Raw genomic sequence first — 18,157 nt, forward strand, 5'->3', positions numbered from 1 at the left:
AGAGATGGTTGTGGGGCAGTAGGATGCAGAATTTGGTGCCAGGTCTCAATAAATGATAAAAACAAACCATGGAGTGATTCGGTACAGATGAACCTCTTCAGCAACATATTTCGTGTGTCTTGCTGTTGTCAGCAGGGATAGGGAAATGCCAGTCCTCTCCTAGAGAGGGCAGAGAACGGGAGACTGGGCAGCTGCATTTGAAGATCTCAGCACCTCACTGCCTACACACCACCAGTGCACGAGAGGGTGAACATCCCTGCTGTGTCGCACACAGCATCACAACAGCTTACAACCACTAATCCTTCAAGAGCCACCAGCAGACTGCATGTCCCCTAGCCATCATCTCCATGACTTCAGCTCACAGAGACAGGAAAAAAGATTACAGTGGAACATGACAGCATAGTCTGAATGGTAACGACATAAAAGTGTCATCACCTCATCCAGCAAGCCCGCTCCTCGCCTTGTTTTCAGTCAGGAGCGTGATACTTTTCTCTGGTGTTAGGTCAGCAGAGCGAGCAGCCCCTCCAGGGGGGCCCCCAGATCCTATTCCTGGTCTGCAGGAGAGCTCTCCCCGAAGATGAAGTGGCACAGCCTGGCATCCTCTACTGCTTAGCGTGCCAAAAATGGTCCCCTTTCAGATCCCGAAAAGATACTCTAGGACAGCACAACTGAAGAAGAGCCCTCAGCAAACTGAGTTGTGCTTAACAGAATCGCAGCAAAATCACAGATTTAAAGCCTTTCTGTGCAATGCTCACAGAAATGCTGCTTTTTTTTTTTACTTTTAAAAAACAGAGTAACACATAGGCAAAACAAAAAAAAAATGATTCAGGCACAAAGGTGGATGTGCAGCTTGTTCTGGTCTTTTTTGGTATTTGTGATTAGAGAAGCCACGAACTTTAAGTAAGCATCTAAACATGCATTGTATACTTGCCATATAAAACTGATGCTAATTATCTCTCGTGCAAACCTATGGCAATGCAGGCTAACAAGTGCACAGGATGCCTCATTAAAAATACTGGTAGTGCTCAGTCCTAATATCAATTGTTAGTACATGAAAACAGTAGTAACGCCTAGGCACTTAAAAGTTGACAGAATTTGAGTGTGTTTTCCCATGCTGCCCGAAAAACATGTATCATCCAGTCTACAGTGGTATCAAATGCTTAATTCTAAGGCTTAGAAACACGATAATAAAAGGGAGAGAATGTGATCTGCATGCAGGTCAGCCTTCCTGTGAGCTATCTGCGTGTCAAGAATATTTGCAAACTTCATTAATATAAATAAGGGGAGGGAGGGAAGAGAGAGTTTAACTCAGAGGAGAACATCACCAAAATCAGTCTGTGATGATTAAGCCTATGACAAAATGAGCAAGACAATGCCCAAGGAGACCATTTGGTAGGTTTTCCCACTGCTTTTCCCTAGGGTTAATTATTTGGATGTGGAAAATGCAGGACAACCTGGAAAGACAAAAACTAAACTTATTTCCCAGGCCTTGCCACCTTTAATACCCATGGCTGCTGAGACTGAAAATTCAGGTTAAAGTGTACGTGAGCTGTCAGAGCACAGTGCTTGCCGTAGCTGTTTTCTGCTGACTGAGAACAAGGGAAGGCAGCCCACGGCCCCAGGACCTGCAGGCTGCTCTGGTAACCACTAAGACTCCAGCAGCGTGTGCCACCTGCAGACCTGCGTCCCCTTCGACTCCTTCATTTCTTGCCAGTGGCTTTGCTCCTCCTCTCCGCTGCTGTTCTGACCCATGGAAATCCAGCCGATCATCTCTTTGCGCTTCATGCTGCGCCTGTTGTAGATGGACACCATCAGCGTGACATCGGAGAGCTGGAAGAGGGCAACCTGGAAGATGAAGGTTTCCTTGTAGACAGGGTTGGGCTGCCCTCGACGGATGGAGGTCTTGCAGCGAGACATCTCCTGGCCCACAGAGTTGAGCAGGCAGAGTTTTCCATAGGTATCTAGGACAAAGAAGAGGAAATAATGTTTAGCATGGGTGCAAGACTAAATGAAAGCCCCAAGCAGTCAAAAAACACCCAAAAAACTGCAAGCAGAGTAGCTTTGTCTGCAGTGAATAACAGTCAAGGGCTGGACTTAATAAAATCCATGCGATGAGGAGCACCAGGTGACAGCACCTCTTGGATTTCCTCGTATTCAGCTGGGAAGAAAGGAAGGAAACCGCTGTGTGTTTCAACCCTATTCTCTTGGAAAGAGCAGGAAATCTGGTTCTGAACCCTAGAAAGCCTGTCTAAGGCTAAGAGAAACTACAAACATCCCTATGGATTCTCGACATCCAATGGTATGTCTGCATCTTTCCTTCCTTTCCCTTATAACAAAGCATCTTTGGAGCTGTCCTACTGGGGCCTCCCTTGGCTGCTCTGCCTCTCCACCACTTTCCTTTGGAACCGTGCCTCTATGGCCCATTACTTCAGAAAGCAAACAAGAAGGGTCCTGAGAAAGAGGGAAAGGAAACCTGCATAAACAGTGACACGGTTTGATCTCACACTGTAGTTTCAAGGCTTTTTTCCAAATTATCATCTCACTTTTTTGGTGGACTCGAGGTCAATTTTATTCACCGTTTAAGTTAAAACTAGGAGTAAAAATGCTTAGTAGATACAGGGAAGGGATGGTCCAAGTCAGCGTTGCAGTAAATCCACCCTTAAAACTCTTGCTGCCTCCTGTATTAGTCGGTTCACCTTTGCCACGTGGTTGCTAATGCTGTGGTCTCAGGCAGAGCTCTGTGCTTCCAACGCTCCACATACCCTGCTCAGTCTGAGTTTTCACCTCGCTCTGCACGTAACAGATCACTTGGCTAGAAAAGCTCCCTCCTCACCCCTCTGTAACCTATGCCTGGGTTTCTGCAAGTGAGTGTTATTTCAGAATGTGCTGGAAGACAGGAAATAAATAACAAGCCTCCGTCTCTTGTCTACAGCATGTCTATCCTCTTCTGTTCCCGTTTGATGTGCTATTTTATGCACTTATCTACTGAGCAACACAAGGTGTGAAATTACACTTCAGGTGTGAAAACACTTCCATGTCTCCAAAGCAAGGCTCTCCGCTCCTCTCAAACTGTTCCACTGAAAAAGCTGTCACAAGACTGACAATCGAGGAGCAAATTGTGAGCCTGCACAGCTGCACAGCTACTGCATTTCTGTGGGGAAAGCTCAGTCCGATCATTAGCCATGGGTGCCAGCTTGGCTCCCAGCACAGCACTGGACAGGAAGCAGATCTTGCCAACAAAGACCGACTTGTTGGACAGAAGAGCAGAGCTCTGACATGAAATGGTCTCCTTGTATCTGGGAAGGAAAGAACTGCTTGATCAAGAGGTGGACTAGCTCCCACAGCAATGTTCAATGCTGGTGGTGCTGAGGGGCTGAATCCTGTAACAGCTTACAACCCATCAGGAACACAAAGCCCAAGAGAGGACTCTCTCTTGTAGCTCGACTCAATGTGAAACCACGCGAGGTAACTGCCAGGCACAGTCTCTCACAGTGCTCGTAGAAATGTCACTTTGCTTTGCACTGACAAACCACAATGTGCACTGAAGCCGTCCTCGTGTGGAGGTCCTGACTGCTGGTCTGAGGCTGTAGGGAACTCCCTGGAAATAAAAGTAAGTGGGGAGTAGGGGTTCTATGCATTTTCTTATTTTTTTTAATGTGTTCAACCTTTTTTTGTGAGGAGGGGATTTTAAAATAGTGAAACAACTCTGCCGAGCTGATTTTTAAATACAAACTAGCGGCTAATTTGCACAATTCCCTGGTGGAATTTTAGTATTTTTCTGTCAGATTGAAAGCTTACACTTTTCACATCGTTTCAGTGCATTTTTCCAAACCAAGCCCATTTACAGGCAGAAAGCTGAAGGGCCTTGTTTCTGCTGACACACAAGAGAGGCAATTGCTGAGAAGCAGGAACTCATGGAGTAAGCCCCTCTCTATTTGCTCCTGGCCCAATACCTCTGTTTTTCACCAGATATGTCCCTGGTATCATATCGCTTTCCCCACAGCCCTCTGAGGGCGAGGGCATCTGACTGGGACCACAGCAGTGGATGGGAATGTTCAGTAAGGGCAGAGCTGTGGCATGGAGCAGCACTGGAAAGGTCCTTCCCCTGGACCCCTTGGCAGCTCCTGGAGGGTTTCCCTGGCTGTTCTGGGGCAGGCGATGGGCTGAGCAGAGAACCAGTGTGCAGCCAAGGACCGCTGCAAACACCCTCGCTGCTATCCCAGTGCACTGTGCAACGTAACTAACAGCAAATGACGCACTTGTTTAGCTTACCTTCTCATGCTACGTCAGTGAAAGGTCCTAGTCCCAAGTCCTAGTCAACATCATCAAAACGGCGTATGACGTAACTCAGCAAAAATCTAGTAGATGAGGCTACCATTACAGATTATCTAGTTTTTAACACTAAAGCAAGTGTCACAGTTAAAACACCCCATAGGATGCTGCTTCAGGATGTCTCAGTTAATTTTCCAGGCAATGCATGGAGTTTCTTGCAGTCACAAATTCTAGGATGTCACATCCCTGACAGGCTTCAGCATTTGCAAGTGAGCAGTCACACAGCTGACTTTAAAGAAAACCAAGCACTGTGCCACCAATGACAGAGATCAACATTAGAAAATTAGGCCTTTTTCTTTAATACACATCAGATCTGCTAAGTAATCCTGCGCCAAGGTGCTGCCTATATAGTACCAAGGTCGTGGGGATTCTGCAGGTATCATCTGGACCAGGGAAGAGTGTGCAGCCTGGAAGGGGGCTGCTAATACCAGGAGCCCTATTCACCCCCATGCAAACACAGGCACAAAACCAGTGCGAGTGACAGCTAAATCAGGCTGCTAATTCCTTCTCAAATTTATTTCACTGAGTGTATTTTACCAGCCAAATGAATCAAGCTTGCCTGAACAGAAATAAAGGAGTAGGTGTGGATAATATATTTAGCATCTGAAATTGGCGTTGCAGAACTGGTACGTATGAGGCTGAACTGTTATTCTGCCTCACTAGCTACATTTTAAGATCATGATTTGCCCTTACTGCACTGTGCTCCTTGTAGCATCTTTTTAGGTGTCTCATCAGGAAACACTTCCTAGTTCTCCTTGTGGTCCAGTCCGGTCCTCTCAAATGGAAAGCTCTCGCCTTCAGTTGGCTTTGCCAAAGAAAATCCATCCTTGGATAGAGGGTGAAATTAGTAGAACTACAGCAAGGATGAACTTGAAAGTTTACTGAGGAATGTGTGTGTGAGAGCATCTAGTCATTATAAAGGCAAACGTTTTCCATCTAATGACGTGCTCAGTGTCAGTAATGACCTCATTACTGTGGTATCTCAGCACCTTACGCTTTTCAGTGTATTTACTTTCATGCCACCTCTGTCAAGCACAAGAGGAGAAGAGAGATTACAGCTTACGTTCTTTAAAATGTCTAAGCGCTTACCTTCTACTTAGGCACCTATCTCACTGACATGAAGAAAAGCAAGAGCTCTCAATGTCTGGGAGTGTCTGAGACTGCAAGTGCCCACGGTTACACAAAACTCTGTGAAAAAGCAGGAACTAAGTCTAATTTTGCCACGACCAATTTTAGAACCGCATCCACCAGGCTGTCCTTTCCATGTAGGCTTTGGAACAGAAGTTTCTGCTACAGATAATTTTTACCCTAAACTCATCTTTCATCTCTGGTATGAGTGGATTGGACAGTGTTCACATATACATAAAGTATCAACACCTCTGCATTTAATACCAGAGTGAGAAGCACTAAATCAAGGAGTGCTGCAAGAAGGCAGACAAATTTTGGGCTGGCGCTGCATAATCTTACCCCAGAGGTCTGCCCAAACCTCTCCTTGTGCAGGCTGCTCTATCTCCATCAGCACTGCCCCAACCATAAAACACCTCCTGAGAGCTCATCTGCAAAGGCAATCAGTTTATCCGAGATTCTTCTAATGACCCATTTCTGTCATCATCCTTCTAAGGGAGCTAACCGACGACGACAACTCAGGGGAATAATCAATAGGCGTAATTTATAGGTTTCCATTTTTGGAGCAGGAACCATAGCACGCATTCTGCTTTCGTTTACCCTAAGCTCCACAATTATTAATAAAGCTGACCCGTGAACAAACACACTGGAATACAAAAGCATCCAACCCCCTGCTTGAATTTATATTTAGAAAGGAAATAAACAACCAAAGACTCCTGACTTCTCGGGTCTGTGGACTGCAGAGCCCAACACGGTGCTGGATGGACCTTCCCACCCACACTCCAGCAAGCCAGCTCATTTCCAAAAGCAGTATAACCACGTCAGCACGCTGCAATCCAGACTAATAACACCAGCAGTAAAATAAAGCCTTGGGTCTAGAGCTTCATTTCACCCAGCTGGCATGCCCGCACTCCGAGCCTACGTAATAAATGGCAGCAACGCACAGCGAAGCAGCCTCAGAGCTCAACTCCGTGCTGTTCTGTATAGGGCAGCTCAATGCAGGGGCTCAGTTTGAGACCCAGAAGACCACTGCTCTATCAGCTGTGGCTTTACTTCCCCATTAAACAGGCAGCGGGGCAAGAATGCTCTAACCCTGGCTCACTGCAGCTGGACTGGGAAAAGAGCAGGGAGGAGAATTAGACCCAAGCTTTTGTTCCCAAACCCACATCGTGAAAGTCTGAATTAGACCAAAGGCAGCTTGCGGCCTACTCTATAAAACGTACAAGAGCTGAGAGTTGCCTACTACGTTGCTGAGGAGCCAGCTTTCCTTCCCTTGTTCCACTGAGTCTCCGTTGCTCAGGTCCCCTCTCCCGTGGCTGGCAGCGATCACGCAAAGGAGAGGCTGGGACCCAGCCTTCATGACACGTTGAGTCACCAGAGAACAGGCCACTAGCACCTTTAATTTAAAATGCAGCAGAAAAAGCTCACAGCTCCCTGTAAGCGCTGTTTGGCCTGTGGGGAGGGAACTGACAGCATCCGCTCCATTTTACATGTGCCGGGCTGCGGACTCAGCTTACCACCTCCCTGCCCGCTCCAGACCCGAGGAGGTGCAGCTTTAGCCTGGGCTTACACAGCTAAGGCATAACACAGACACCTCTTCCAGAGGCACAAGGTGACTAGCCTCTGACGAGAGCATTTTACGAGACGATGTCGAGATGACGAGAGCATCCTCCCCCTCTACTCTGCCCTGGTGAGACCACATCTGGAATATTGCGTCCAGTTCTGGGCCCCTCAGTTCAAGAAGGACAGGAACTGCTGGAGAGAGTCCAGCGTAGGGCTACAAAGATGATGGAGGGAGTGGAGCATCTCCCTTATGAGGAGCGGCTGAGGGAGCTGGGGCTCTTTAGTTTGCAGAAGAGGAGACTGAGGGGAGACCTCATTCATGGTTATAAATATTTAAAGGTGAGTGTCACGAGGATGGAGCCAGGCTCTTCTCGGGGACAAACAATGATAGGACAAGGGGTAATGGACACAAACTGGAACACAGGAGGTTCCACTTCAATCTGAGAAGAAACTTCTTCTCAGTGAGGGTGACAGAGCCCTGGCCCAGGCTGCCCAGAGAGGTTGTGGAGTCTCCTTCTCTGCAGACATTCAAAACCCGCCTGGACGCCTTCCTGTGTAACCTCATCTGGGTGTTCCTGCTCCGGCAGGGGGATTGGACTGGATGAGCTTTGGAGGTCCCTTCCAATCCCTAACGGTCTGGGATTCTGTGATTTTAACACTTTCCACAACATACATTGGGCTTTATGCATCGCTGCTGCCTCGGAGATGGGGTGGGAACTTTAATCGAGCGTCATCAGGAAGCGTGAATGCACAGCTTCTCAGCAATGGTACATTGTAAGGATGCTTAAGCCTGGCTTTTCTCACCTCCAGCAGTGGTGCCCACAGGAACGGCTTTGTTATACAGCCTGTCACCAGATGCCCTGCAAACACTGCAGATTTGCACTGAACAATCGGCTTCCACTGAAATTTGGCATTAGGAGAGTCCTACTCTGAAAGCAATGGCTTTGTCTTCTGCTTGTTTGGGCAGGGGAGAACCAAGATTTTGTTTTTCCTGTGGGAGTGGGAGAGACATCACCATACATTCCACTTCAAATACACGCCTTTGGTTCAGAAATATCTTCATGTAATACTCAGCAAGTGTAACATGGATTATACTTTGCACAGACCTTTTAGAAATACAAAACTATTGAAAAAATTACTGGATAACTACACGCTATCACTGGGTGTCTAATTATCATGGAACATTCCCCACAAATATCTCACAATCACTTCTTAAAAGACCATTATTTTGTGACTTGCTTTTCACATCCTAATCATTCCCCTACCGTACATCCATCCACACTTCATCTTCCACCTCATTGCCTAACTGCCCGTTACTGAGACATCCTTCTGGGGCTCCCAGCTTCATCTTTACGACCCTAAGCAACGCTTTATCAGCTGATCTTACTGTAAGTTTATTCAAGCTACGTTCAAGAATGGGCAACGAAAAGGTGCAGAAGGAGAGATGGTCTTGTACAAGCTTATTGTGACCAACTGGCTTCCTGGTCTGACTGGGAGCAACTGAAGAAATGTACCTGTGCCTTAGTTCTCCAGCAATGAAACAAGGAAAACAACTTCCCTTCCCTCACAAACAAGCTGATAAAATAAAATCTTCTAATGGCTTTCCAGCATTTTGATACCAGAGCAACAAATACTGCGTAAGGATCCTGATTCTTCTATGGGAGCATCTTCTGCACTTCTTGGCGTTGTTATCTGTGGCTCAGGTAGATATTTGTTTTCAGACAGGTCTTTACTTCATGAATTTCTCCTCTTCCAAATAGAAATCTCGATAGCTTGTTCTCTCCCTCCTGTCTTTTTCCAGTGTTAATGCTATTGTATTTGTTTAATGGGGTTAATATGCTGCTGGTATAATAATGATCATGCATGGATGTGATTATTATGTGTGATTAATTCCGCAGCTGCTGAAAAGCTTGGAGGACTTTTCCTAGGCAAGGGAATATCTTTACAACAGTCCTTCTCAAATTGCACTATACACAGATATAAAACCCAAAAGCAATCCAAAAGGGGAAAGAGCGAAGGCTGGATTAGAGGAGAGCGAGCTGCACCCAGCAGAGCAGCTGATGAAGGTTAAACATCATGTGGGCAGACACCATCTCTCTGTTGTGTGTTTACACACTGAGCACACACGGTTCCTGGTCCATCACCACAGTCCCAAGGTACTACTAAAACGCACGTAGTACATAACCAGCTATAAATTCTGAAAGACGTGTCCGTCAGTGGTGCAGGCTTCTCTTGCTCCTTTTTTACAGTAAACATCCTTTAAACGAACACACTGTGTTTTGTTCTAAGGATATATAATAGCACAGACCAAAATATGAACCACCACAAAATGCTAGCACAGGTTAATGATTTTTGCAAAAACCAAAGAGAATGAGGCGCACAGCACACAAACCATTAGCCCTGGAATACCCAGGGTGTCCACATCTGACAAACCCATAGATGTTATTCTGCATGAGGCTTTCTGGCACACACTGATAATTTACAGTCCGATGCTGCAGCCATACTCTTGAGTGCACTTAAGTGCTTTGAGTGATAATGGATCTATTTCCGTGATCAGGGATTGCAGACTTAGGCCTGTAACTCAGCATGTCCCCCAGAAAAATGCCTGGACACTTATCCTTGACCAAACTATCCTTAAAACCCACATACATGACTTGAAAAGAAGACACTACCTGCGAGATTTAAGTCTCTGTAAGCTCTGTAAGTCTGTTTCCTAACCCAGTTATTATCCATGTAAGCACCCATGATACTGATATTTACCTGACTCAGTTTTCTGCATCGCATTTAAAAGTTGAATTGAAGGAGAAGACGTGCTCAGGAAAAAACAAGATGTGCACAGCCTTCCTTTCCTTCTCCAGAAAACCATCTGTCTGAACCTCTGCAGTCTCTAACACCTAAAATCACCAATGCCCCAGTCCACCGCCTTCCTCTGCACACAGTGAAATCCCAGTGCAAGGACACCGAGGAGGGAGCACGCATGCTGCAGGTGGCAGAGAAGAGGGCAAGGCAAAAAGCACAGCTGGAGAATTTGCTGCTGGACAACACTCCCCCAACATTCCCCATAGCTGTGAGCAGCAAACAACACTAAAGGCACTGGCCTGGACAGGACCACGTATGGGTACGGTGTAGGCTCTGTGCATGCAGGGCTGGCAATGGAGATGGATCCTGCCCATTGACTTCTCTCAGTGTTGCCATAAATGGCTGCCCTGAATTGCAGTTCAGGCTTGGTATTAAAGTGTCCTGAAGCGTTGTTGTGTCTGAAATCCTCATGATACTTCAAAGAAATAAATCACTCCCCCGGAGCCTCAAACAACAGAACTGCAGACAGGACTTCTTTGAGAAAACACAAGGGCTATTTGCTCCATCCCCCCAGAAAGGGAGACAGCAGTTTCAGTTTTCACCTAGAGAAGGACTTATTGAGCATCTCATTCAGCCAGCCACCACCACGTTTCAGACAGTAACGATGGGAACTCACAGCACTCCTCTGCAGGGCCTGCAGGAGTTATCAGCAAAATGCTGTTCCAGCATCTAAGACACGTCCAGGTTTTCTTCCTTCTTTTCAACTTCTTTCCATTTCTGCGCCACTGAGTTTTTGTTTTCTCACCACACTACTGGGGACTTTACAAGCGCAGAAGAACAATGCAGAATGCAGAAGAAACAATGTGACTTGGAATAAAGGCAGCAGATTGTGATAGGCTTGGAATTTGCTTGTAATCACTTATTAATTTCCATGTTTCATCTGAAAACTGATCTGACTCTGAGAGATACTGGTCTAACAATGCTAAAGTTGATCTGGATACAGAAAGGATGCAAAGAAACAACTCAAGATAAAGCCTTAACAGCCAAGATGGAAGAACTGTTAGGAAATTATCTCAGGAGTATTCGCTTAGGTAGCTGAGAGAAGACTTTGGCTAGTTTATCAAACCTATTAAACTAGGTTTATTTGAATCCCTACAAACACAGAAATGGAAAATTCAGGCAGAATTTAAAATGAAAGGTCTCTCAAGGAATGCCTCCTTTTCTCATACCCTACTCCTGGTCTCATCTCATCAACAAGCACAAAATGCTTATCAAGTTTAAAGATGCTGCCAACCAAGCTGTTGCACCGTTGTGCACCTACCAGCTAAAAAGCTGAATGGGCCGTGGAAATTATTGCAGCTAGAACTTCCCATGCTGACAGCCAAGCTGTGCACACGCAGCCTGTCTGCTGAAACTCATCCCACCCGGGGCCCAGGGCAGGCACAACTGCCCAGCACTGGCAGACAGCGAGACATACAGTTGTTCAGCTTACTGCGACACACACAGCTATGCAACATGCTCACAGAAAGACATCTATTAGAATACCAAAAAGTGTCAGTAATTTGTTCACAATATTGCAAGCAGTAAGCTGCAGTTCTATGCAGAGAAGACATTTCACTCATGGGAAAAGAGTGGGGCATTACAGACGCCAGAGCGAGCCAGATACAAGACAACTTGTGGAGGGCCTGATTCAAGAACAGAAGTGCTGCATGATCCACATCTCCAGGCAGCTAAAAGACCAAACTCCAATACCACATGTAGATACATGCCAGAAAAAACTGCAGTAAATTAACGTCAACCTATACTGGTACTACTTTAATTTCATTTCTGAGAATAAAACTTCAGTATGTATCTACACTACAGCAGATATAAGCACAGGCAAGCCTGGTTGCTAGACCATGTGGTAAGATACTTGTCTTAGTCTACCTTTGCTTTAAACTACTGAAACAGTCCCAGCTTGTAACTTTTTAATAAAACAAAGACATGTTCTCTGCAAGTACATAAGTAACTCACATGGAAGGCTGTGTTGCCACAGCTAATACAAGACTAGCTAGGGCTAGGGCTGCACACACCAAAGTTACGTGTTTTACTGCTGCACAGACATGCCCTTAATTCTTGGGGGACTGACTGATGACACACGAGTTCTGTAATATACTGAAGCATGGTTTAGTCGAAACTTAAGTTTTCACATCCATATACTGAGATATTACATAAATACTTGGCTAGCTCTGGGCCAAAGAGCAAAGTATCTTGCAAAAGCAATCTTAGCATTTTGCAAGCTGGAGACTCTATGACAAATCCAGCGAATGCAAGGAACTGTCAAAGGTAATAACCCTTGACAGGCAAGCAACCACATCACAAAAAGCAAACACACCAACGGTCAAAAAAAAATGTTATTTCACATTGCCATTAGCTACTGGTTTCAGACAGGAGGCAAAAGGACAACATGAGACGAATAGAGCTCTGCCATTCAACTCCTGAATGAGGCACCGCAGCAGCGAAGCAGAGAACACCACGCACTGCGGTTGCATGACCCCATCTAGATCATGGACATTAGCACTGTCCATCCACCACCCTTCTCAAGGACTAATTACAGCTCAAGCAGTAACTGAACCGACTGTAAGGCAATTTCCACGTTTTCCTTTAGGTATTGGAGGAAGGGAACTCAACTGCTGCAACCCAGAACAAAAAAAACGTTCACATCTTATTTCTGCAGAAGATTTTCTGGCGCAGCAGTGGAGAATTCACAGCAGCAGGATCCCCAAAGGGCCCAAAGCACCAGGTCACGTAGTGCTCAGCAGCACAGCAAGGGGACTAAACAAAGCACAGCCCAGGGAAACACCTGATGGCACTAAGCAGGGCCTCTGTAGGCCACATGGTAACATAATCACTTGAAAAGCACTTCTTTCTTTTTAGGGATCTGCTGAGAATTACTCTGTGCTTGGGTATGATAGCACTTTTGCCATAAGCAGATGTTGTAAGGGTATATGCAATAAAAGAGCCATTCAGGTATTACTGTCCCGTCAGCTGCATTTTCATAGGATTGCCCCCAATTACACTGTAAAATTTACCAGCACATGTATTCGAAATAACGCTTTTAATTTTCAATCAGATACTCTGCAAGGAAACCCAGTTCAGAGATGACATAATTGAGTATCTTGAGGAAGAAAATAAAAAGCAGATTTTGACTCAACGGTTACTTAACAGCACTGAAAGTACTTACCAGGTGGCCTATTAATGGCGAGGTTTCGGAAATGGCTGCCTTTGATCATCTCCACTGACAGCCGACCCGTAGTAGCATTGTATGACAATCCCACGAGCAGCTCTGGCACCCCTCCATGCGACAGGGACTGTGTCGAAGAAGCGCTATCACTGTGAGAGATTGCTGACAGACTAAGCTGAGAATCCGCGCTCTGCGGGGAAAGAGCACTGAAAGTCTCATCAGGACATTCACCACCACCCTCCCTTAATTTATATCTTGTAGCCTTGTTTAGCAGAATCTCTCTTAAGAAATGACAGTGACTAAGAATGAATTATGATGGGGCAGCAGAAGAATCAAAGCATCAGTTTTACAAGAACACATCTCTGAACTTTCTCTTTAAAGATGAAGAACTCTGCGTAATGTGTTATCGCTAGTGTAAGTCAAAGCCTCTGAGATAAGCATCCACACTAGCACATCAAATGCACAGTAAATCTACTTGACAATGACTTTTGGATGGAATGCATTTTGCAGTTTGGGTTTTTTAGGTCAGGTACTCCGTATTTTCTTACTTTCTTTCCTTGTTACCATGATGCCTACTCTACCCACTCTTCACCCAGAGTGTGATGTTTTATTCATTTTGTGTGCGCGACCGCTCACTGAGCTCTTTGTAGACAATGAATCACGACAGAGCTCATCTACACAAATTGATTGGCATAGCCTGAGCTGGATACGACTGTGATGTGCATGAAGCAGCATAGCCAGTTCCTACTCGCATGACCCACCTCTCCACTTCCATCTGTCATGAAAAAGAACATCACTAAGCATTTCTGGTAACACGGAAACTGGACAACACAGAGATCCACAAGCTAGGAGCTAGTGCCAAATAAGGTAGCTCTTGCACTGGCACTAGTACAGGCCCACCAACATAACAGTGCACAAACTACTTTCCTTGTTGAAATTAAGATGTAATTAGCCTCGGTGGTTCCAGGACTAACCTACTATTTCCGCATGGCACAGCACTTGGTGACTTGTGTAGATGTAGTACACATCTACATAATTTTGTGCAAGCTTGCCAGCTGAGCCGTTGTTAATAAGGCACAGCTTTGTGTAGGGACGACGTGCCCTGTGCTTCCCCCTGCTGCTAACTTCTTATGTGACAGCAGGACAGATCCATCAGTTGTATCCTGACAGCCCTGAATGAAAGGTATCAGATACAGCTGGTCCCCATTCAGCAGACGAACAATTTCAAGGACTCTGTATTTCTTTCACCAAACTTACGCCCAGATTACTCCTTGGCTCCAAGACCAATGTCACCTTCGCTTCCCCTTCCTGGGTGATGTTGCTCAGGTAGAACAACTGCTCTCCCATCATCTTCTCTCCAATCATCTTTTGCACCGCATAGAGGCGGAAACGAACGGCATGGCTGCTTAACTCCTCTGGCTCCAGCTTGCTGAAGGTGATTTTGTTCTTGAACACAGGGATGGGTCCTCTCTGAACACTTGTCTTACCCCTCTGCTTCTTGCTAGGCATCAGGACTGTGTGCACTTGCCAGGTGCTCACACCACTGCGGTCTTTGTCTGGGATGTCCCTGGCCTCCAAGACAGTAACCACTAGGTTTTTACTTGAAGCTTTGTAGTTGAAGAGGACATCTAGGTCACCACATTTACAGATGGGCTCATGAGCACTGTGATGAGCTGGAGCACTGTTCGCCACACCATGTTCCTGCAAAGAGAAAGAAAACCTCCAATGGAGTTCAACTGCCTCTGGGATCCCAACCGCACTTAAAAAATATTGTTGTGTTTGCCAGTGTAGGCAGTTGCTCTATAAAATAACGATCCCACTGTTTCTTGAAAGGCCAGTGCTAGTTAACTGCTTGACTTTGTGTCATATTCCCCATACAATCTAGTAAGAAACAGCGCTTGCTGAAACATCTCCAACAAAAAGTTTCATCAATATTTAAGTGTTCTGCAGGAGACTGTTAATTTAGCGAAAATCCTACATAGTGAAAAACTAAACAAAGGGTTTTTTTAAATCTCATTCCTGTCAGTTTTGAGGCATTAACAAAACTTTTTGGTCTCACTTGGTTAGGAAAAAACCCAACTTAAACCATTACTTTGAACATACACTGGAATTTTTTCAAAATTCATTTGTTTACATTACAGAAACGAAACAACTCAGTCAAACATGCTAACTTTTCGGATATTCTATTCTGTTGGAAATTAATAAAATTAAGCACTACGTTCAATTTGATGGGAGGGGAAATCACCATGTCAGAACGTGTCACAGAATGGAAATTCCATTTCTAGATGCCAACCTATAATTCAGTACTTTTCATACAGCTAGAGCAACAATAACAGAGAAAACCAGTCTGATTAAATACATATTGACTCTTTATTCCCTTTTTAAATCTTCCAAGAGAAGCATCTGTTCCTTCTGTTCGGTTTGGATACTAATATAGCCAGAAAAAAAATCAAAATAAACAATTGAAACATGCACAGAGCAATTTACACACAATCTTTTACCTACTTCTAAAACAAAAACCATCTTGATGAAACAAGATAAAAAACATGGACGCTCACCTCACCTTTGATGAGTGGGCGTGCGCATTTCTGTTCAAAAGTGCTTTTTTATCTCAGAGCTAGAATGTGCTTCATGTGATAAAGGGGTTGCTATAGTGATCGATGATTTGTATTTAAACATGAGTATACACTGTGCTCGGGAAAGATTTCCAGTTAATAGCCAGAAGGTGAATTAAGGCCTGTCACCAGCAGTCTGAGTCACCCTCCTCCTCAAACATTTATCCTCTTTTGCATTTCAAGTAACGCTTCTTTTCACCATAGGAATCTTATTGTTTAGAGTGCGGATGATGGGCCACAGGACTTCTGATGTAATTCCCTTCAGAAGTGTCTAAGCTGGTACACGTCTCAAACCAGACCTCAGACAAACCTCAAAATTTATACTTCCTTCCTGTCGATCTGCTTTTTGAGTGCTCAGATCCATCTGCCATGACGTGCAAAGCTCTGGGTTTTCACATTTTCACAGGTGCTTAAGGGATTCATGCACGTGAATTCAAAAGTCCACGCATGGACATTAGTGACGGAGAGCTGTTGCCGTATGTCTTGCAGAAGTAATGTCAAAGCAAGGAAAATCATCACTCGGACAGCACACGACATGACGTGGTTGCCCACAGAGAGGCCTTTCTATATGAACAGTGGGCTAAAAAGACAAAGATGCAAGGCAGGCCAGGTTGCCTGGAGAGAACGTGATGTTATGCAAACATAAGTGCTGCTGTGTAGCTGTCCAGTTACTTCCGTCTGGTTGATGGAAAAATATTTCAGAAGGAAACGAAATGGGATTGCTCTTGATTCATGTTTCCCTCCACATGTTCATCCCTCCCCACTTTCACCTGTGCATTGGTTGTTGAGGAGATGGAATCAAGGCACATTTGAGAACCGCTGCTAAAGTGTGGAGACAAGCCTCCTTGCAGCGTAACGTTACTTTCACCTACATGCCTGAGCTGGAGAATGCAAACTCCCGTGTGTCATCATAAACCCACAGGTATGAAGACCCAAGAGGCATTTTCCTGCCCCAACAGGGCTGAGTATCCCATCTTCTGGCAGAGCACAGAGCAGAATGAAGATCAGCTATCTGGTTTTTGACAGAACACCCAGAAAGGATCTGCATTTCAAGAAGTCTCAAATTGTGCTAGGACAGCTGTGGTTATATCCACTGCAGGTAAAAGTGCATGAACCGTAGGCAAAGAGAGAAAGAGAAAAGCCAGACTCTGTGGCAGTGACCTTCCCATGGGCAACCAAGCTTTAGAGATCTCATGGGCTGGCCCTTTCAGAGAGTACTGTGCTATCTGGGACTCACCTCCGCACAGGTTTTCAGCACACAAAGCTTATGGGCGCCCGATCTCCTTTCTGTGGAAGTCAGGGACAGAACTCCCCTCAGCTTTCGGAGCGCAGCTGTGGCTATGAGCCCTGTGTGAATGTATTGGTTATATGGAGACTTAAACGGGAATCCATGGAAAGTGTGGATTTTAGATGCTTCATCTGAATTTCATCGTTCTTTCCCTCTTCCCAGCACAGTTGCTGAGAGGTCAAGCCAAGTGTAGTGATTGATACCGTATGTCTAACTTGGTTGTTCAGGACAGCCAATATCCACTTCACTAGGTAAAATAAGTCCATTTCTGCCAGAGAAACCTGAAAGAGCAGGTAATTATGGGCAAGGCTTGAAATGGTACTTGGAGTCCCACTGTAGGGGTATATAATTATCATTTTTGTCCCTAAAGAGAGGTCCTCTGAGTGGAGCATAATAGTGCTTGGACATTTCTGGCATGCCAGAATATTTAGTTCCTGCAATAAAAAGCCTTTAATTAATCCACACAATACCTTTTGGACGAGAAGCTGCTTGTAGTAGATAAACTGGGACTTAGGCACATCTGCCCCCTGATGCTATAACCATTCTTTGCATTTTTTAAATGTAGGTATCAGGAGCAGAACAAAACAGAAGAGGACACTGGAGACACTGCGGCATGTGTGAGCCATAGCGATGTACACCAAATGTGGTAAAGGAGAAATGAGCCTCAGGTGGGCAAACAGCGCGTGTCAGAGGCATCAGCGGAGAGGCCAGGGCTGCGGCTGCGCAGAGTTCCCATGTGTTGTGTAGTATTTTGTGGGACTGGTTTGTGCAGCAAACCAAAACGCTGTTCAAAACACCCCCTAGGGCTGGAGCATGTGCCACTCAAGGAGCTGCTTTCCATCTTTTTAACTGTGTGCAGGCAGTGTGCTCGAAGGGAAGGAGCCTTTCCCTCAAAACCCTGTTGCTCAGAGTGCGATGCAGGTATTAATTTCCACAGCTGAAGTACTGGCTCTCTTAACTCAGGCAGTATATGTGATTTTTGTGCTGTTTTTTTAATATGTCTGAGGCCGGCTGATATTTTTTTCAGAAATTTAGTCTTGTGGTAAAATAATAAGGAAAAACAACACATCATGCCGAAAGATTATGAGAGAAAAGAGGGACGCGAAGTCATCGGGTGTTTACAGTGCCTTAAAATCTATAATGTTTTCTTGAGGCTTCCAAATAAACATACAGAACTAAGGGAAAGCAGAGGAGCTCTCAGGCTTCTCCTTC

General features: G+C 45.3%; 1 protein-coding gene across 1 annotated transcript; it reads right to left on the reverse strand.

Moving 5' to 3' along the window:
• Positions 1-1,541: 1,541 nt before the first annotated feature.
• LOC104536355 (synaptotagmin-16-like) lies at positions 1,542-14,762 on the reverse strand (the record flags this gene model as incomplete). Its single annotated transcript, XM_010178938.1, has 3 exons — positions 1,542-1,961; positions 13,043-13,232; positions 14,300-14,762. Coding segments are annotated over 3 exons (967 nt in total), but the record flags the coding sequence as incomplete, so codon positions are not given.
• Between the last annotated feature and the right edge of the window lie 3,395 nt (positions 14,763-18,157).

The sequence above is a fragment of the Mesitornis unicolor genome, unplaced genomic scaffold (assembly GCF_000695765.1).
Source record: "Mesitornis unicolor isolate BGI_N332 unplaced genomic scaffold, ASM69576v1 scaffold2612, whole genome shotgun sequence".
NCBI lineage: Eukaryota > Metazoa > Chordata > Aves > Mesitornithiformes > Mesitornithidae > Mesitornis > Mesitornis unicolor.